This window comes from Zootoca vivipara, chromosome 2 (assembly GCF_965207765.1).
Source record: "Zootoca vivipara chromosome 2, rZooViv2.hap1.1, whole genome shotgun sequence".
Taxonomy (NCBI): Eukaryota; Metazoa; Chordata; class Lepidosauria; order Squamata; family Lacertidae; genus Zootoca; species Zootoca vivipara.
The window spans coordinates 117250763-117271909 of record NC_142584.1 but is presented as its reverse complement, the minus strand read 5'-3'; the positions used below and the strand labels follow the sequence as shown (position 1 = coordinate 117271909).

General features: G+C 45.8%; 3 protein-coding genes across 3 annotated transcripts in view; 1 reads left to right on the top strand and 2 right to left on the bottom strand.

Annotated features, from left to right (window-relative positions):
* Nucleotides 1-21147, top strand: part of LOC118080166 (major histocompatibility complex class I-related protein 1-like) — a 194200-nt gene that overhangs the window by 118448 nt on the left and 54605 nt on the right. The gene's annotated exons all lie outside the window — the stretch shown is intronic.
* LOC118080221 (vomeronasal type-2 receptor 26-like) overlaps nucleotides 1-21147 on the bottom strand; it is a 42256-nt gene that overhangs the window by 10943 nt on the left and 10166 nt on the right. The window contains exons 2-5 of the mRNA XM_060270877.2: nucleotides 19885-20197; nucleotides 12798-12924; nucleotides 2317-3210; nucleotides 642-881 (exon numbers count right to left, since the gene is read on the bottom strand). Coding sequence (XP_060126860.2) covers nucleotides 642-881; nucleotides 2317-3210; nucleotides 12798-12924; nucleotides 19885-20197 — 1574 coding nt within the window. The remainder of the gene's footprint in view (nucleotides 1-641; nucleotides 882-2316; nucleotides 3211-12797; nucleotides 12925-19884; nucleotides 20198-21147) is intronic.
* On the bottom strand, nucleotides 16921-19067 carry LOC148687170 (vomeronasal type-2 receptor 26-like). The gene is made up of 2 exons (XM_088664369.1): nucleotides 18330-19067; nucleotides 16921-17070 (listed from the first exon to the last, which is right to left on the bottom strand). The coding sequence occupies exons 1-2, from the start codon at nucleotides 19065-19067 to the stop codon at nucleotides 16921-16923; spliced, it is 888 nt and encodes a 295-aa protein (XP_088520495.1).

Below are 21147 nucleotides of genomic sequence, written 5' to 3'. Positions count from 1 at the left end.
ATATGGGGGTTGGGCTAGCTCTGGAGAACATATGTTCAAGCATATAGCCCGTCCCCCTTTTCGCCGTCGCTGGAGGGGGAGGGCAATGACGGCTCCTCGGCGAATGGTCAATGCCTCCCGCCTAGACCCCTTTAACGGGAATCCCGGTATCACCGCCGCAATGGGGGTGGGGGGTCACCTCCCCCACGCCCCCCCCATTTTGGTAAATGTCTAAAGGATTCCGCCCAAGACCTGCAACCACCACCCGAGACCGCCAATCGAGGTTTCGCCGCCGAGACTACCTGCACCTGAAAAGACGCTTCGCAAACCGCCAACCATTCCAATAGGCCATGCCTAATGTCGCTCAGCCAATAATTGTTACCAGCGGCTGTGAGGTGTACGCCATCGGGCCGGAACAGCTCCTTCCTGTATATTTTGATGCCGGGATGCTTCACAACGTGACCCCCAATGCACGTGATTGCTGCATGCAATGCCCTGTTTATTTTTTCAATGGTGTAATTAAGCCTTATAGGTGTGGAGTTGCCGCGCCATTGCAGGCGTGGAAGAAGTTCTGACCAGAATATGGTGATGGTGGGGTACAGTGTATGTATGCAAACTCTCCAAGTCCATGATCGCTGTCTTTATCAGCACAATGCTCTTACGCCCTACGAGGTCGTTCTCGCCAAGGTGGAAGACAACTGCATCTGGCGGGGGACGGAACGCAAGCTCGTGACGCAACCAGGGCATGAGGGCATCCCAGCACATTCCGCGATGCCCGAACCAAGAGATGTTGATCTTCAGCTGAAGGCCCAGATGTTCATCAGCTAAACCCGTGGTGGCATGGACCGCCGCCAAATGTACTATGCTGTGGCCGAAGATCCAGACATGTTTGGGGCGTACACCTGAAAGAAAGCATTACACGGAATCTGTCAACGCCTGTTGATTTTGCCTAATATAGCCCTTGAAGGCAAATGAGCGCCACCATTGCATTTATGTTATCTGCCAGGAGCCCACTCACTGCCGCTGTGGTTGCTGCCACAATGTGAAAAGAATGGCCAGAGAATTGAGCTGGGTTGCCACCGCAGGCCTGAATCGCCATCCGTAGCACCGCAGTGAATTGACTATGGGTCAGAGGGCAGCCCGTGGCATGGATCAAGAGGGGGTCCAACCCGTGGGGGCGCACTTTCATGAATTTAGGTACGTCGGAGACTGGGCAGGGACCAGTTCGTGAGGAGCGTGCCAATGTAAGGGTGGTGCCCTTGCCTAGCTGGTCAGTTTTTGAGGCCCGGATTTTGATGTGCACCTTCTGGTTGTCCAGACTGACATCGTTGACTGTCAGTCCCCCTTGGCGGGTTGATTTTGAGTCGCTAACTCACTCTCCAATCTGGAGGGCACAAAGAACGACAGCAAGAAGGCAGCCCTGAAGAGGCTGACCTCGTATCGAGAACAACATATGCGAGGGTAAAAGGGGACCCCTGACCATTAGGTCCAGTCGTGACCGACTCTGGGGTTGCGCGCTCATCTCGCATTATTGGCCGAGGGAGCCGGTGTACAGCTTCCAGGTCATGTGGCCAGCATGACAAAGCCGCTTCTGGCAAACCAGAGCTGCACATGGAAACGCAGTTTACCTTCCCGCTGTAGCAGTTCCTATTTATCTACTTGCATTTTGACATGCTTTCGAACTGCTAGGTTGGCAGGAGCTGGGACCAAACAACGGGAGCTCACCCCGTCACAGGGATTCGAACCGCCGACCCTGTGGTCAGCAAGCCCTAGGCTCAGTGGTTTAACCACAGCGCCACCTGGGTCCCTGAAGAGGCTGACCTCGTATCGAGACCAACATATGCGAGGGAGCACATCCCAAATCAATCTGAGAGTTTCAATGGTGATCGGCTTCCTTTTATCTGGACTGGGAGGGTGTTTTCGTTGCCAACCTGTGAAAGGAAAAAAAATAACAAGAAGACTTTTTAAATGTTGTAATAATCTTTATTTCTTAACATTTGAAATGGAATATTGTATGCGTATACAAAAATGTATATTATGTATATAAGAATGTACTAGGATTAATACAATAAAACTTACAATTCAAAAAAAAAGAGAGTCTATTCATATTATCACTTTGTTAGATTACACGTTTTCCTCTGCAAATTTAAGACTGTTCCATAGAGTCATTTTCAAGGGTGGAGAGGTTTGTGGCAAGACAATTGCACACACACACACTTATGTCATCTGTGGTTCTATGACTTAATAATGTTTCCAGTTGTCCTGACACAAACCAGGGTAGGGTAAATGTGAAGCTCAGAATCTTCAAAGAAGCTAAGAATCAGAAACTTCCTTCACTTTTTGTAGTTAGATGTGCTTTTGTATTCAGATCTGGCTGGAATATGATAATGTAGCATTTGGGAATGAAGATGCAGCCCAGAAGCCCAGCACTGGAGGCCAACATAGAGAAGACCTGCACAGCTACCATGTACTTCCCTTTTGTGCTCAGGTAAGTGGGCACAAAGGACACCCACACACTGCAGAAGACCAGCATGCTGAAGGTGATCAGCTTGGCTTCATTGAAGGACCCTGGAAGCTTTCTAGCTAGGAAAGCCACCATGAAGCAGATGGCAGCCAGGAAGCCCATGTAGCTGAGGACAGTGTAAAACATGGCAACAGATCCTTCATTGCATAGAAGGATGATTGTTCCAGCCTGGGAGTGCATGTCGGAGTCTGGGAAGGGTGGAGAGATTCCCAGCCAGATGGTGCAGATGACAATTTGCATACCGGAACATGAAAGGACAATGGAGTTGGCCAGACTCTTCCCCAGCCATCTCCTCGCCTTATTCCCTGGCTTTGTGGCCAAGAAGGCCAGAACCACAGTGATGGTTTTTGCCAACACAGAAGAGACAGCGAATGAAAATATGATGCTGAAGGCTGTTTGTCGGAGAAGGCAGGTCACTTTCCTTGGCCGGCCGATGAACAGGAAGGAGGACAAAAAGGAAAGCAGGAGGGAGCTGAGGAGGATATAGGATAAATCTCGATTGTTAGCTTTGACTATGGGAGTTTCCTTGTATTTAATGAAGATTCCTAGGACAACACCAGTGGTCAAGGACAGGAAGAGGGCAAAGGAAACCAGGACAATCCCCAAGGTTTCTTCATAAGTCAGAAATGTTATCGTTTTGGGTATACATTTGTCTCGCGCTTTATTTGCATGCTGATCTTCTGAGCATTTAGTGCAATGCTTTGCATCTGAAGAAAAGAAGGACTTCAGTATCACTAACAAAACTCTTACATCTGTAACTGTGTGTATTCCAATACAGTGGGACAATATAACGAAGTGGAAGAGGTCAGGAAATCAGAGAGGGACATTTTCATGGCTTAGGACAGGATTTGCTTGAAGAGCCCTAAATCCAACACAGACTAAAATTGGCATGCTGAAGCCACTTTTGAGTATTTTACTCTGATGTAGGCATCATCAAATTTACTTCTTAGGAACCCCTAAATGTCAGAGTATGAGAATACAGTTGTACCTTGATCTCAAACAGAATGTGTTCTGGGAGTCCATTTGACTCCCAAAACCGTTCAAAAACCAGAGCATTCACATCCAGGTTTCTAAACCACATCCAAGATGGCGGACGGAGCTCCATTCATAAGTAGAAACATTCGTTAATAGAGTTACCGTGTTTCCCCTTTTTAAATTCGTAGTCAAAAAGTAAGCCATGGCAGGGTTTTCCTATAAGTAATAGAAGTAAGATGTACCCCGAAAGTAAGCCGCCATTGCTCCTGCCCAGGGGCATCCTTCCCATTGGGCTGAATGGCACGGTGCAGCCCGGCGCCCGTCCAGCAGGGGCGCATCGAGGAGGCATGCACACTGAGCCGCCGACGTGTCCGATGCCATGCTCTCCTGGGGTGCAGATCGCCATGCCTCTGGCAAAGCAGTCTTGAAGGCAGGGAGGACCGCCGTGGGGATGTAGCCGGGATCGTGCCGCTGCCCGCTGAGTTCACAATGGGACAGAGCAGAGAGGTGCCTTTCTCTCTGCACACTGTTGCGAATGAGACGCAGCCCAGGCGGGGAGAGAGAAGCCGCGCTTACTCTGACAGCCTCCACGAAGGGAGAGAGGGACGTTAACCGGTCGAAAGGGACATGGCGTGGCTTTCTCTTTCTGGGATGCCTTTCCCTTTCTTCCGTCCTGATGGGGGCAGGCCCCTTTTGCAGGCGCCGTTAGCGGATCGGTGCCTGGAGCTTGCGGAAGGAAACCTCCACGCGAGAGTCCTGCAGAGGCAGCGATCCTCCAGGCACCGATCCTGGGGCGGGTGTCTGCTCCTGGGGAAGTCGGCGCCTCAGGGCGTGAAGTAGGGAGACAAAGCAAACTTTGCCACTGTGCCGGAGGTGGGGGAAGAGAGACACCTTTCTCCCGTCAGCGCGGCTCGCCTCGAGTGTGCGAAAGCTGCCGGCTCCGCTGCCACCGTCCCCGAAAGCCCCTGTTTGCCTTTGTAATTTGTCTCAAGCCTCGTGCACTGACGAGGCGTGGAAGCCCTGCGTGGGAGCAGGCAGGACCCTGCCCACCTCTCCCCTGCCCTCCTGCCCAACTCTCCAGATTTCTCCTTTTATTCCTTTTCACTTTCCCCTCTTTGCCTCTCCTCCTCTTTACGGTTCACTTGTTTTCCTCATCCCCCTTTCCCCTTCAGACACATCTTTTTCAGCCTTCGTTAGTTTGTTCCCCACTTTCCCCGCCTACCAAATTCTATTTTCCTCTCCTCTCTTTTCCACATCCTTCCTTTCCTTCCTTCCTTCCTTCCTTCCTTCCTTCCTTCCTTCCTTCCTTCCCATCTTTCTTCCTCTCCCTCGTTCTTATTCTTTCTTTCCTTCCTTCCTTCCTTCTTTCTCCCTTTCTGTCTTCTCTCCCTCTTTCTTTTTCTTTCCTTCTTTATTCCCTTCCTTCTTTCCTACTCTTCTTTCTCTCCCCTCTTCCCTTCCTCTCTCCCTCCCACTCCCTCTTTCCTTCCTTCCTTCCCTCCCTCCCTCTCTCCTCAGAAACATAGGATGCTGCTTTATACTTCTGGCCCTTAAACCCTGGAACCAGGAGAGCAGCTCCAGTGAGTCAACCTCAGCCCAATTCCAGATCTATGCATCTGTCATCCAGAGCGCAACACACAACCATCTCCTTGAAGTATCAGAAGTCCCTTTGGTGAAGGGTGGTGGCTCACTGGCAGAACATCTGTCCTACATGCAGAAGGATCCCACATCTTCAGGTAGCTCTGCGAAGGTCCTGCATGAAACTCTAGTGAGCCTCCATCACCAAGTGCAGTCAATCCTCAGCAAGATGGATCAGAGTTATTATCTGGTATGAGGCCACGTTCTTGAGTCCTTCTTGCAGCACCACCCTCTCTCCTGCTCAGTTTCCTCCCACAGTGCTGGGTAGACTTAAGACGGCCCTGTTCCTGTCACCTCCTCAGCCCCTCCTGCGTGCTCAGGGAGCCAGCAAACCGGCAACAGACGCAGAAAAGACCCAAAATTTCTGAATGATTGTATCGTGGTTTTCCAGACAAAGGAACAAAGAGATAAGATATTGGGACAACATTATAAGAAAAACTTTGAAGTTTTTCAACACTCAATAATCCTTTTTAAAGAGACGCCAAAATTCTTTTTGGCCAAGAGAAATAAATATACGAATCTGACAACGATTTTGACAAGGAATAATATTTCTTTTAAGTGGAAATTCCCAGAGGGTCTGGCATTTAAGTACAAACAAAAAGAACATAAGATAAGATCGGTGGAGGACAAAAGAAGATTTCTAGAAAGGTACGCGGAAGATTTTAAGACACCTTTAGGAGGAGGCTCGAGTTTAGGAGCGGGAGCCGGACCAGGAGCACTGGACTTGGATCTCTTTACAGGAGCAGGATTGCAAGTGCAATACTCACAATTGATAAATGCAGAAATTGAATGGAAAATTAAGAGGATGAAACAAAGATCATTTGAATCAGCAAATAAATGTGGAAAATTACTGGCCTGGCAATTGAAGAAGAGACAGAAAGAGAGCACAATTATAAAGATTATAGATGAAGGAAGAAATATAGAGAACCCTGCAGAGATAAGGAAGTGCTTCATTAAGTATTATAAAGAGCTCTATAAGAAAGATAAAGAAGACAGAGATGGAATAGAGAAATTTATAAACAAAAATGGATTACAGAAGATTCCCGAACAAAAAAAGAACCTGCTGAATGAACTGATTTCTAGACAGGAGGTGGAAGCAGCAATCCAAGAGTTGAAAAATGATAAGGCCCCAGGACCAGATGGGTTGACCTCCAAATATTACAAGTCATTAAAAGACTGGTTGATACAACCATTAATGGAGGTTGCAAACGAGATACTAGGGGGGGGCAGGGCACCAGAGACACGGAAAGATGCATTTATCTCGCTGATTCCCAAACCAGATACGGACAGGACTCAGGTAAAGAACTATAGACCAATCTCGTTATTGAATGTGGATTATAAAATTTATGCCAGTATTTTGGCAGCAAGACTGAAAAGGGTATTGAAAGACTTGATACATAAGGACCAGGCAGGATTTCTGCCAGGGAGACACATGAAAGACAATATAAAGGTAAAGGGACCCCTGACCATTTTTTTTTAAACATACTTTTTATTAATTTTACAAAATACAAAAAAACAAAAAAAACGGTACATACATAAACACCTTTTCCACCTCCTTCCTACCCACCCACATGGGTCCTCCCATGCCACAGAAGTATCCCATGTATGTGAACAGTCAGAGATGGTCCATTTTATGCTTGGATTTCTGTCCTCCTCCCCCTCCCCTGACCCCAAAGCCCCCCCCCTGCCACCAGGGAGCTCCAGCAATCCAGGGCAGTACGCAGGAGGCCATCCATCCAACCATCTATTGTCATACCAAAAAAAGAGAAAAATAGAAATAGGAAAAAAGAGAAGGAAAAAAAGGGCAAAAAAGAGAGAAAAAACAATACAAAACAGAAAAAAATTTCTTACATTCATAATTGTAAAACCATATTTTGTGGGCTTCCCCTCCCCCCCCTTCCCCGGTTTTCATCCCTTTTTTATCATCTGCAACAGTTTCTTACTTTATAAAAATACACCTTTGTATCTTATACAACTTATAAATCAATTGTTAACATTTTCATCTAATATTCAAATCACTGAAAAATCAAACTCCCATTTTATCTTCCCGTGCCTAATTTTTTCTCCCTCTATAAGCCTCCATATTTTCACATTTTTCCAAAATCCATTCACTTTTAAAACTATAACTATTCTCAATTTAACCTTACATCCCCGATTACCGGCTCCACCCCCCCAATCCAGCAAATTCCATAATCAGCAGACCAGTTATAAACCTGTTAATCCATCCTTATAATCACAACATCACTTTCCCTTCACCCCACCCCCTGTTTACAGTCTTTTGCCATCCAGGCCACCATACAGGACCCCTGAATTTCTTCTCTTCTCTGCATATTTTTTCCTTCTTCCCTGTGGACGTTCTGGAGTTCCAATAATACCAATCGTGCCCCCCTCAAAGGCAGGGCACTCCATCCAACTTTTTGTAGAGTAAAGTCATCATTTTTTTCGTGGTGTGCTTCATTTTGTGTTGAATCATCACAGTCCTCATCTTCATCTTTTCCTTCCAAATCACAGTCACCATCATTGTCATTCTCACATTCATCTTTTTCAGTGTCAAAAGCTTCATCTTCTAAAAAATCATATTCTGCCATCACCATCTGAAATTTTTGCTGTAACTCTTGCCGTCGTGTCTCTTCTTGACATAGCTCTATTCTTGTTTCCCACATTAAGGTCAAAACAGACCGCTGGAACTCAGGGGAACACTTTTTTGTTGACATAATTCAATCCTGCCAAGGTCAAAACTTGTCACGTGGGGTGGAATATGATCACAGTTTATTTTCTCGACTCCATTTTAACAAGCTGGCTGCATTCTTCAAGTCTTATTAACAATAAAGTTCGAACTCACATTTCACAAACATTTAGACCAAAAAAGAAATTCCACAAAGTCCAAAAATACAAAGTGAAATAAAAATTGCCTTATAAATCCTGATCAACTCACTGGGTTGTCTGGGCTGCCGGCTCCCGAGGAAAAGAAAGGTTTTTCTTAGACTTTACCTCTTGCTGCAGGGCAGTCATAAACCACAGTCTCTCTCCCCTTTCACCCTGCATCAAGGGGGAGATTCTCTTTGATGCCTTTGAGGGATCCTTTTGAATTGCAAATCTTCTGTTTACGGCTTCGGGTTTCTATTTACTGTCTCTTTTATTGCCGTGGGGGGGGTGGCTTCCTCTTTTCTCCCCTCTCTCCCAGATCCAAATTGTTTTATAATCCAAATCGTGAGGTTACTTACAGTCTTTTCCAATTGTTTTATTTTCGGAAGAATCCAGCGCTCTCCGCCTTCGGCTTGAAGCTTCTCCCTGCTAGAATAACGTTGCCGCTCAAAATGGCCCCCGCGACTTCTACCCTCCTCGCTCCGGAGCTCTTATTAGAGCTAGCCGAAGAGTTGGGGAGTCCGGATTGGGGCTGTGCCGAGCAAATTTGCCCCCGGGACGCCCTTCCCGAGGTTCTAAGGGGCGCAGCGTCGCTCTCGCTGCCCTCCCCACTCCTAGCAGGGACGGGCCGTCTCGGAGACGAGAGGAAACCCCGCCGATCGGCGCTGGCGCTGAACCCGGAAGCCGGGACCCCTGACCATTAGGTCCAGTCGTGACCGACTCTGGGGTTGCGCGCTCATCTCGCATTATTGGCCGAGGGAGCCGGCGTATAGCTTCCAGGTCATGTGGCCAGCATGACAAAGCCGCTTCTGGCAAACCTGAGCAGCACATGGAAACGCCGTTTACCTTCCCGCTGTAGCGGTTCCTATTTATCTACTTGCATTTTGATGTACTTTCGAACTGCTAGGTTGGCAGGAGCTGGGACCAAGCAACGGGAGCTCACCCCGTCACAGGGATTCGAACTGCCGACCTTCTGACCAGCAAGCCCTAGGCTCAGTGGTTTAACCACAGCGCCACCTGGGTCCCATGATTGTATAAATGCTTGTTATTATCATATGTTGTTTTTTAATTGAATGAATAAAGTTTATTTTAAAAATTAAAAAAAGACAATATAAGAAATATTATCGATATTTTGGAGAGGTTGGAAGTGAAAATAAATACTAAAGCAATGTTAATCTTTGTGGATGCTGAAAAAGCTTTTGACAATATATCTTGGAACTTTATGAAACAAAATTTGAGTAAAATGGAGGTTGGTCAGAACTTTGTTAATGGTATTAATGGCATTTATTCTGAGCAAAAAGCAAAGATAATTGTAAATAACGTGGTCTCAGAAGAGATAAGAATTGAAAAAGGAACAAGGCAAGGGTGCCCACTCTCCCCCCTACTATTTATTTCAGTCCTAGAGGTCTTGTTGAATATGATTAGGAGAGATGATGGAATTAAAGGCATTACAGTAGGGACTAGACAATATAAGTTAAAAGCCTTTGCAGATGACTTGGTGTTAACCATTCAAGACGCTGAACAAAGTGCTGTAAGAGCACTACAGATAATTCAAGAGTTCGATACAAGGAGGTTGCAGATTACAAAAGGGTTTTAGAATAACCAATCTTAGAAGATAGAGATATCAATATAAAGACGAAAGTAATAGATTAAGAGGTTAATTGTTTAGAATCACTAGCTATGGTATTATGATAATATTTAAGCAAATTTAGAAGTATGTAAGATTAAGAATTTACTAAGCTAGATATGTAAAGAAGCGTAGCGGGAGGAGGGAGAGGAAGTCAACTGATTAGATTAGTAATAAGGATATCAAATATGAATTTTTGTTTTGTAAATTTTTTTTCTTTCTGTGTGTTTTTGTATTCTTTTTTCTTTTTGCTGTATGTCATTTTTGTTTCTTCTTTTTATATTTTTCTTTTTTAAAAAAAACCTTAATAAATACATTAATTTTAAAAAAAAGATAATTCAAGAGTTCGGACAGGTTGCAGGTTTTAAGCTAAATAAAGGAAAAACTAAGGTTTTGGGGGGAAAATCTGACGATACAGGAAAAACAAAGGATAGAGGACTGTACAGGACTGAAATGTGTGAAGAAGGTGAAATACCTGGGAGTGAATATGACAGCAAAAAATCTAAATCTGTATAAAGAAATTATGAGAAGTTATGGAATGAAATAAAAAGAGACTTAGAGATATGGTCGAGGTTGGAATTGTCCTTAATGGGCCGAATAGCTACTGTTAAAATGAACGTGCTGCCAAGAATGTTATTTCTATTTCAAGCACTACCGATTGTAGACAAACTGAAATGTTTTCAGGATTGGCAAAGGGCATTGTCTAAATTTGTCTGGCAGGGGAAGAAACCCAGAATTAAGTATAAACTTCTAACAGATGTAAAAGAAAGGGGAGGATTCTCACTGCCAGACTTAAAGATATATTTTGAAGCAGCAGCATTTTGTTGGCTGAAGGAATGGTTTCTACTAGACAATGCTGATGTGTTAGATCTGGAAGGCTATGATAATGCATTTGGTTGGCATGCATATTTATGGTATGATAAAGTTAAGGCCCACAGAGGATTCAAAAGTCATATAATTAGAAAATCATTGTTCAATGTATGGATAAGATATAAAGATTTGCTAGAGAGGAGAACTCCCGGTTAGATCTCACCCCTTGAGGCGATGAAACCTAAAAGGACAAATATGGATGAGAACAGGCTGAAATACAAAGACATTTTGATTGAGGTGGGAAATCAATTTAAGGTAAAGCCGTATGAACAATTGAAGGAAAAGATAAGTGACTGGTTTCAGTATGTACAGATAAATGAAGCATTTAAGATAGATAAAAAAGTTGGTTTCCAAACAGAGAAATCAAAATTGGAAACAGAATTAATAGAGGCAAACAGTAAAAATTTGTCTAGAATGTACAATCTATTGTTAGAGTGGCACTTGAAGGACGAGCAAACAAAAACGGTAATGATAGAATGGGCCAAAGATTTGGGCCATAATGTTATGATGACTGATTGGGAAAAGTTGTGGAAGAAGGGATTGAAATTTACGGCATGCACTGCTTTGAAGGAGAATCTAATGAAAATGATGTATAGATGGTATTTGACACCGGTTAAATTAGTGAAAATGTATCATAATGGTGATAACAAGTGCTGGAAATGTAAGGAGAAAGTAGGCTCATTCTATCATATGTGGTGGACTTGCCCCAAGATAAAAGGCTTCTGGGAAATGATTTATATATAAAAATACATTTTTGAAAAAACCAGAGGCCTTTTTGCTTGGAATAATTGGGGAGGAAATCCCAAAAAAGGATGTTAACTTGTTTATGTATGCCACCACAGCAGCGAGGATTTTGCTTGCGAAATATTGGAAGAAGGAAGAATTACCCTCTTTACAAGAATGGCAAATGAAAATGTTGGACTATATGGAACTAGCAGAATTGACAGGAAGACTTCGAGACCAGGCGGATGAGAGAGTGGAGGAAGATTGGAAAAAAATTAAAGTGTATTTAGGGAATTATTTCTGAACAATAAAAGATGGATCACCTAGGGAAAGATCGAAGTTAAGGCATTAGGGACATAAGGAAAAGATTATAAAACTGGAAATTGAGTTATAAATATAAGACTGTGATTAAGATGAATTAAGGGGAAAAAATTTATGATGATGAATTTAAAAAGTAATGAGCTAGAAACTGTTACAGATGATTTTAAAATGAAAATCAGATAGAAGGGACTTGGGGAAGCAAAAGATACAATGATTTTAAAGATGATATAAGATGTGTTTATTGTTGATTGTTTTAGTCGTTTTGTATTTTTATGTTCTGTAGTGTTATTTTGTTAATGTGTTATGTTTTTCTTTTAAATGTTTTTATAAAATTTAATAAAAATTATTATTTTAAAAAAAACAGACGCAGGGGAAAAACGCGCCTCTCAGCTGACTTCTCCACCGCCTGTTCAGCGTGCAAATTGCTGTACCGTACCATACTGACGCAATAAAAATAAGACATCCCACCGAAAATAAGCCACCCTGTGTTTTTTTAAGGAAAAAAGTTATAAGACGGTGTCTTAAAAAAGGGGAAACACGGTATTCATAAGTAGAGGTACCACTGTAATAGAATTTCAATCGCAGAACCTCAATGAAAGGAAAATACTGAACCACAGCATCCTCATTCGAGAGAACATGTAAACCCACAATCAAAATGAAATCCACAAATCACATGGTGATGGAATGACCTCACTGCTGGCTTTAGGTGACTGTCCCTGGGGAGGGGCATTCTGTGAGCAGGGTGCCACAGCCAAATGAATTCATTTCCGTCCGTACTCCTCTAATTTCAGATAGTGTGGGGATCTGGAAGAAAGCCCTCACTTATGAATGTGCTGTAACAGAATGTTAGAATCTTAGAGTTGGAAGGGAAACAAGTGTAATGTGGTCCAACTCCACGAAATTTTTTTTTTGGGGGGGGGGGGAATGTCGGACATGGAATGTTGGACATCCATGTTGGGGCCTCACGTGACAAAAGCTGTTAATGGCCCATCTGAGAGAAATTCTTTTGCCTGGGCAGAAAAAAGGTTGCCATGGTGATGGAGAGTGCATTTGAAGTGTCAGGAAAAGACAGTCCTTAGCAAGGTGTGCTGGGAAGAAGAAGGCAGTGAAGAAGGAGTGGACGGGCTGGCTGAAGGCTGGCAGGGAGAGAGGCCTTGCAGTTGAGTGCTGCACTGCTATGGGGAACAAGACCCTCTTGAAAGGACCATACTCTAAGATCTGGTTCAACACTGTGAGAACAGGGCTATGGACTAGATGTCCTCTGGAGTCACCCACCTTCCTGAATGGAGATGGTCCCTTCCGCACAAGGAGCACAATCATAGCAGCAAATGGGCTCTCCTTCTTTAGTCACTCTGGCATATCCAGGGCGACAGCTGTGGGTGCACCTTGAACAAGGCACGACCTACAAAATAAGGAGAAGGGGGATCAAAGGAGATCAACAGAAATAACAGACATCATCACCAGATTTCGAGTCTACCGCTCTTAATTACTACACCACTCTGGCTCTCGTGTGGCGAAGCTAACAGAAGTGTTCTGGAACCTTCTAGTGTGTTTGGAAGGTTTCCAAGGTTTCAAGGTTTTTATGGAGACAGACATGCATCTGGAAAGAGCTCTGTGTTTCCAGGTCAAACTGCCCCTGAACTGCCTATAAATGCAGTCCAACATGGTCACATGTTATTCTTACTTTTACTCTCTCTCTCTGATGTTTCTTCAATCTCTCAATCTGAATTGATTGACTTAAAGTATATTGTACATTTTAAAAATTTTACGGTTATATTTTACTGCCACTGAATTATTAAGAGATTGCCCTTCCAGGGGTCTGCTATTGAACTGTCAAGCTTATTATTGGCTCAGAAAACTTTTACAAATTGATCTGCTGCATCCTGAGTCCTCCCTGGAATCATGTCCCTTCTTGGAGATGCTACTCTACTAACAACTGCACAGGCATTCCCCCGGAGTCTTTTGGGGCATGAATCCGGACAGGGTATAAATGCAAGAAAGAAAGAAATGCAATCACCTTGCTGAAGTTCCCAGGCCACACAATGGCTTCCGGATTAATGGTGAATTTTATGTCGGAGGATGCCTGTTCCTCGATTTTCCCAACCTTCATTCTGCTGTGAGATTTATTGGGAAACAAGACCCAGTTCCAGATATCAAAGTTGGCAGTCAGCTCCCCACTCTTATCAAAATACATCCCGCCTTCCCGACGTTTAAATCTGGATGGAGGCGGGAACTCTGCCTCTCTTTGCCTCTCTTTGCCCCAGCACCGCAAGCGTTCGGATCATTAGCTTCGTTAGCTCCCGAATCCTTGCCTTTTGCTTCCACGATCCGTCCCCTTTGTCTCCTTTTCTTTTGCAGGTTATATCGTCGGTCTCTTCGCCGCGTTCCCCGTGCCTCCGCCGCGCTCCCCGTGACTCCGCGCCATCGCTCTGGTCTCGCGCGGGCGAATGCCTCCGCTGATCAGCTGTGGGGCTCCGCCGATCAGCTGTTGGGCGCGCGTGCGCAGCCAGGGCCGCGAGCAGGAAGTCGGCTCGGGGTTCCGGCGCTCAGCGTTTCGGCCAGCTGCCGTTTCCCTGGGGGACGCATTCGTGCAGCTAGTTGGCCTATCGCTACATTCGTGAGGGCACAAGCGCAGCCTGCAGGAGCCGTGTCTCCGTCGCCCGCATCTCCTTAGCATTCGCCCACATTCCCTGTGGAACCGGTGGCAGCGGAGGCGTCGGGGCCTCCTTTGCCGGCGGCTGGAGCTCCCCTTCCCCGCTGCGTGCTTGTGCCTTGGGCCGTGCCATTATCATCGTCGGCGCTGGGTCAAGGCGGCCGCCTCCCCACGACCTTCCACACAGCGGTCATCGGGGGAGATTCCGAACAAGGGGGTGAGCTTCCTGTGTGCGCGGCCTTTCCCTTCGAGGTTAGTGTCTCTCTTTCCTAACAAGCCCCTCATCCACCTGAGATTAGTGCCCCTTTGCAATATCTAACCCCTGTCCTTTGGTGTGTGTACGTGTTTGGTTTTTGTTTTGGGCCCTGTAGTGCCGCTCCGTGATTCCTTTCCTCGCCCCCCACCCACGTGCGACAGCCCTAGTGGCCATCTTGGGTGTGGATATTTGCATTCCGGCTCCTCCCGGTTCACCCTCACGACTTCAAGTGGTTAGGTTTCAAGTTCGAGGGTGCGTTTTTCATTGACAAAGCCATGCCGATGGGTTGCTCTGTCGCATGTTCAGCTTTCGAGGCCTTCAGCACATTCTTGGACTGGGCCCTTCGCTTTAAAACAGGCTTAGCAGGTGTTACGCGTTACCTCGATGATTTCCTTTTCGTGGGAGGGGCCAATAATGGGGAGTGTGCGAGGCTTATGAAAGACTTTACTTCCCTTACGCGAGAGCTCGGGGTGCCACTCGCAGCTGAAAAAACTGAAGGGCCAGTAGTTTGCTTAACTTACCTGGGTATAGAATTGGACACTGTGGCCCAAGCATCACGCTTACCTTTGGATAAACTGACCGCTCTGAAGGAATTAATCTTACAACTGATTCCGCTTTAAAAAGTAACGCTTAAACAGATTCAATCTTTGCTCGGGCATCTCAATTTCGCGTGCAGGGTAGTTTCGCCAGGTCGCCCCTTCTGCCGTCGCTTGGCTAGACTTACCGTTGGTCTGAAGCGCCCATACCATAGGGTCCGATTACCCAAGGGAGTGAAAGCCGACCTCGAGAATTGGCTAACCTTTTTGGATCACTTCAACGGAGTGTCACTTTGGCAAGACAATCTGAGCTTACGTTCAGATTTCCAGGTACAATCAGACGCTGCCGGGTCCCTGGGTTTCGGAGTCTACTTCAGGGGCAGGTGGTGTGCTCAGCCTTGGCCCGCCAGCTGGCATGCCTCGGAGGTCACACGGGATTTAACCTTCTTGGAGTTTTTCCCAATTGTGGTAGCGGTGCACTTGTGGGCCACAGAATTCAGAAATTGCAGGGTCTGCTTCCGGACTGATAATCAAGCGGTGGTCAGCGTGATGTCCAGACAATCATCCCGCTCCACAAGAGTCTCTGCCCTGCTGCGGGCCTTCGTGCTGCGCAGTCTTGAACTGAACTTGCATTTCACTGCCAAATTCGTTCCGGGGGTTAATAATGATATCGCCGATGCGTTGTCTCGTTTCCAGATGGACCGCTTCCGCTTGCTGGCACCGGAGGCGCAGCAGTATCCAGAGCCGTTCCCGGAATCTCTATGGAACCTTGGGAGCGAGAAATCTTGAAGGGAGTATTCGCGTCGGTTGCCCCCTCGACTCTGAGCTCGTACAAACGCGTTTGGGCAGAATTTTCCAAATTCAGGAATAAGGGTCCCTCCCCTTCGCCTTCGGGCCCCCCCTCAGAGAGGGAGGTTATGCGATATGTGGTTCACCTTGGGGAATTGGGCCGTGCGACCAAGACTCTTAACATACATACAGCAGCGATCTCCTTTTTCTGCAAATCCCTGTACTCCATGGACCCTTGCGATAACTTCCACTTGCGAAGGGCCATGGAAGGTTGGCGGAGGCTACAGCCACCAGCAGGCGACCCCAGGAGGCCCATTACATTTGACCTTCTGTGCAAGATCCACACTCAATTGACGTCTCTTTGCTGGTCCCCTTACGAGGCGAGCTTGTTCTCTGCGGCCTTCTCGCTAGCATACTTCGGGGCACTCAGAGTTGGAGAGGTAGTATGAGAGGACCATCCAGACGGGTCCTCCCGTGGGATCAGAATGCAGGACGTAGCGTTATCTAGCTCGGTGGCAGTTGTGCACATCCGCCGATCTAAAACTGATCAGCGGGATTGGGGGCGACCATTCGCCTCCCTGCAACAGGTGGCCAAGGCCCTTGTCCAGTAAGGGACCTCAGGCACTTCCTATACCAGAGACCGGCTGGCACAGATCCTCTCTTGGTCCACCAGGACAGCTCTAAGCTCACGCGCTCCCAGTTCACACGGGTTTTACGCAAGGCCCTCGCGCTGTGCGGCGTTGACCCGAGCCAGTTTTCCGCCCACTCCTTTCGTATTGGGGCAGCAACCTCCGCGATGCACTTGGGCCTTTCAGCAGAAAGGATTCAAGAAATAGGAAGGTGGAAGTCGAATGCTTATAGAAGTTACCTGCGCCCTACCTCCTAGCCGCAAACCATTAACGTTCCTCAGTCTGCCATCAACTGATCCCCTGTTTGTCACTGTTTCCTTGCAGGTGGGCGCCGCATCAATGTGTGGATTGCGGGTCACAGCATTGTGCACTGGGCCAAACAAAGGGCCATGGAAACCGGTCTTGGGAGTGATCTCGGCCTCCCAAAAAACGTTAAAATATCGTGGATTGCCAGGCGCGGTATGCGCTGGAAAGAACTCCTCCCTGCTGTCTTGGAAAGGGCTGCTTCAGTTGGGCCCCCTCATGCGCTGGTCATTCAGCTGGGGGAGAATGATTTGGCATATCGAAATGCAGTGGAATTGAAATGGAACATCTTTGAGGACTTTGACAAGCTACGGGCTTCTTTCCCGGGGATGACGCTGATGTGGTCCGCCTTGTTGCAGAGGCGCGTTTGGCGCGAGGGACTCTGCCCGAAGGCATTGAACAGAACCAGAAGGCTATTGAATTCATTTGTATTGCGCAGGGTTCTAGGTTTGAATGGGCAGATAATTTCCCACCCAGAACTAGTACGCACTGAAGCAGCCCTCTATCGTAACGACGGAGTACACCTTTCACCCCGGGGGAACGACATTTGGTTAACTGACATAATTAGGGGGCTAGAGCATTGGTTGCGGGTGTGAGGGTATTGGCGGCGAGCCTTTGGGGCTCGATTGGCGGTTAGGCATTGGAAAGCTGCATAGATAAAGAATGGGGGGGCAGATTGCGTCATCCTCTGCCCAAATTTGGAGATTTAATCCCGTTAAAGGGGTTCCGGGGGCGGTAGCTTTGTCCTGGGCCTACGGAGGTCAGGGCCTTAGAGCACCCCCCAACGGTGGCCACAGGAGGTGTCTCAGTAGATACATATCACTGGGCTCCTTTCTGGTGGTTAATTTCTCCCAGACTGTAACACACGGGTTGCAGTCGGATATAGTCGGTTAGGGTCCAATGCCTAAGCCAATACCGCTCCACATCCTTAACCAATAAAGTTGTGGCCTTTTCACCCACTTAAACTTACTTCTTTGTGTCGTGTGCATTATTTCCGGGGAGGGAGGGACATTGCCACACAATCTTGTTTTCCTTTGACAATTGAGGAAGGTTCCAGACCTCTTACTAATTTGTAGCGAACTTGTGTCAGCTATATTTGATGACTTTGGGGTCAGTATAACCGGTCCTTTATCAGATTTTTAATCCTCTTGGGGATAAGACCCAAATAAACATATATTGAGGACATGGCCAAGAAAGTGATTTGAAACTCTAGAAAGCTTGCATGTGTTTTAATTTGCTTTAATCTATCCTACTATGATTTCAACTTTCTATAGGTTTCAAATATAGGGTTCAAATTAGTGTTTTAAATGTCTTTCTACTAATTTTATTATTGTAACAGTTTTGTAAACTGTTTTTTCATCAGTCAAGCGATATATACATTTTATGAAAATATATATTAATGTGAGTGAATGCTCCTTAAGTATTTAAAAATCCTATGTTGTGAAGCAATATTTCCCCATACTTTTCTTTATTAATTAGTTTCAAAGGATAGTACAGCTACAAAGATGGATGAAAAATAACAAAAAATTCTCAAGACGCCCAACTAAAGATAATCGCAATGAGATCAACTACAAAAATATAAACTCCAATTAAGATTCCAGAGATGGACGAGGTATTTGCAAAAAAGGGGAGAGGACAGACCTGCCATGGCTGCAACCTTTGACGTTCCAATCTCTCTCCTCTACCTGCCATTAACCTCCATTTTGATCTGGATGAATATGCAGTATTTAAAGCCTGAGCAACAAGTTGGATCCCGTAGTAAGTGCTGTAGCGATCTTGAGACCAGATTGCCTCAATCTGCTCCTGGGACAAAGTTCCCCATTGTTCTGTGCATCTTGTCCAACCCTCAATAGACACCACATTGTTCGAACATGAACAAGAGAATGCTCTCCGACAAAACGGTTCAGATGTGTATGAAAGTCGATTATAGTATCTACATTCTGTCTGTCTTGGTGTATTCCTTACAAAGGACAAAGAACCTTGGCCAGGCGTGTTGTAAGGAAAACCACAAAACAAAATCTCGTCAATGTCCAGAACATCCGTTGTGATCCAGACTATCCCCTGAGATCTCTTCACTTCCTGAAAGCGTTGTAAGTATGTGATTATATAACTTCCATGTGAGTCTCCATAGTAAATGAACACCTTGACTTGTCTCAGGAGAGATGGTTTACAACGTAAGGATGACATCATCTGGACGGAAAAAGGAATTATTTCCAAGAAAGCAACACAAATCTCACTGTGGAGCAGCAGAGGTTTGATGGCACTCAGGAACCTTTCTCCATTGCCATTGTCTGGAACAAAGAGACCAACCCAAGTCCATCCAAAATGCAGCAGCAACTTGACAATCCCCCTGTACTGGGTTTTTTCTTTTGGGACCATCCAGTAGATAAAAGGAAACTGTTTTTTTCCTTTAAGATCATATGCAGTAGAGCCCAAACTGATCTGGTAAGAAAAGGATTGGTGTCTTGTTTTCAGGAATACAAAAGAAAGGCCCTGTCACATGACAAGGCCAATGATCATGTGACATCTAATCCAGCATCCTGTTCTCACAGTGGCTAACCAGTTGCTTCTGGGAAGCATTTCATGCCTCTGATGAGGAAGTGGCCCCAATGAATATTGAGGCAGAATAGGGCATCTGGGGCTTTCAGGGGACATGGCATTCCAACCTCTTCCTATAATCACAGTGGGCAACTTCACAGAAGGAGAGCCAGAGGCAGAAGCTAAGCAGTGACATGGTCTGCAGGAGTGCAGGAAGCTTAATCGCCATGCTTAATTAGCTTCTAGAGACAACCACTGGTCTTCTTAAGAAACAAGAACTCTTGGGGAGTAAGGAACTATATTGAACTATGATGATACTACTACTTTCTATGCCAGTCAGGTGTGGGTGAGAGAAAGAGACCGAGGGCTTTCCAAATCAGTTCCCACTTTCTTAAAATGTGAGATTCTTTCTATGGTCTCCCTTTTTGGGTGCGTGTGATTTGTGTTCCCTGGAGAGCAGGGATTGGGAAAATTTGGCCCGCAGGATGTTGCTGAACTACAAGTCCCATCAGTCCCCACAAGGATGGTAAATGGCCAGGAATGGATGGCTTGGTAGTTCAGAAACCTCTGGCGGGGTGAACGCGTTTCTCAACACTGGTGGAGATATAGAAAAGAGGAAGGAAACATAGCTGGTCTCCAATCCCCTCCAAAGACCTACCTGGGGCATTTTGTAGATGCCCAACATGCTTGAAATCTGGCTGCCAATTTCAGAAGTAGTTGCTTCAAAAACAGCTATAATATTACTCTGTCTTCCACAGCTGTAGCTTGGAATGCTGTCTAGCATGGCATCAGCCGCTGTTCTGACATCAAAAGCAGCCTCATAGATGTTGTAGCCCAGGGTGACATTGGGTAAAAGCTGAGGATTCTGGTTGATCTCTTGAATGGCAAATAAGGGGGACAGGTATGGAGAAGGGTTCTCTAATGTTGGACTGCAAATAAATGAATAAACAAACCATTGTTTCAACCGTCCTCTTGAAGGAGTATGAACTTGTCCAGGTGCTCCAACAAGAAAATAAATGGTTTTAGGAGAACTTGCTGCTTGGGTGAATTTGATTTGAAAGATAACTTACAGTTTCTGGAGCTCAGAGTCTTGACAGGAACTATTGACAAGATGAGAAGGGAGGAAAGAGAGAAATAGCAGACATTTTGTCCGGAGAGGACAGGAAACAAAATCTCTCAGGTTTCATAGGCAGAGTTATGGTATCATAGACATAGTGGCTTCAAACAACTGCTGGCTAGGTTGTGAGACAAGCAGTGCCTTGTGTGGTTTTACGTATTACATGCACAGAAGAAGGAAATGCCTTTGCTGTTTTCCAACAGTAAAGGTAAAGGACCCCTGACAGTTAAGTCCAGTCGCGAACGACTCTGGGGTTGCGGCGCTCATCTCACTTTACTGGCATGACTAAGCCGCTTCTGGCAAAACCAGAGCAGCGCACGGAAATGCCATTTACCTTCCGTAGCAACATTAAATCATGGCTGAGAAGAAGGTCTAGATTAAGGAGTTCATGATGAGTAGCACCTGTTCCCAAACTCAACGGGACTTGTGAAGTTGTTCCAACAATTTCCCCAGCCCACTTAGTTAGCCTTTCTTGAAGCCACTTCTTCTCCCCACAAACCAAGTAATTCATACATCAAACCAGGGTTTCTAGTTTACACCCAAAAACTAAATGTACTGTAGTCTGATTCACTCCAACCAGCACTAAAGTTTGGCAAATGTTTTGCAGAGAAAACCCTGCATTTAACAGCACCCCACAAATGGAGCAATTGACAGTCAAAATATTGTCCAATTCCTTCCCAACCCGGGCCAACAATTCGATTCAACAGGACCTGAGCAAGTTGCAGAAGTTTGACAACACACCCAAGAAGCAGGAAAAGAGATGATCACCTGTTCCCTAGATGCTGCCTTTGTATTAATTAAACT

Excerpts from the sequence above, each read along its gene's own strand:
- LOC148687170 (XM_088664369.1), bottom strand. The coding sequence starts at position 19,067 with ATGGTCCCAAAAGAAAAAACCCAGTACAGGGGGATTGTCAAGTTGCTG. Across the intron at positions 17,071-18,329 it reads AAAGGTTGCAGCCATGGCAG|AGTCCCTCGCGCCAAACGCG; the intron begins GTCTGTCCTCTC and ends GCCTTCGGGCAG.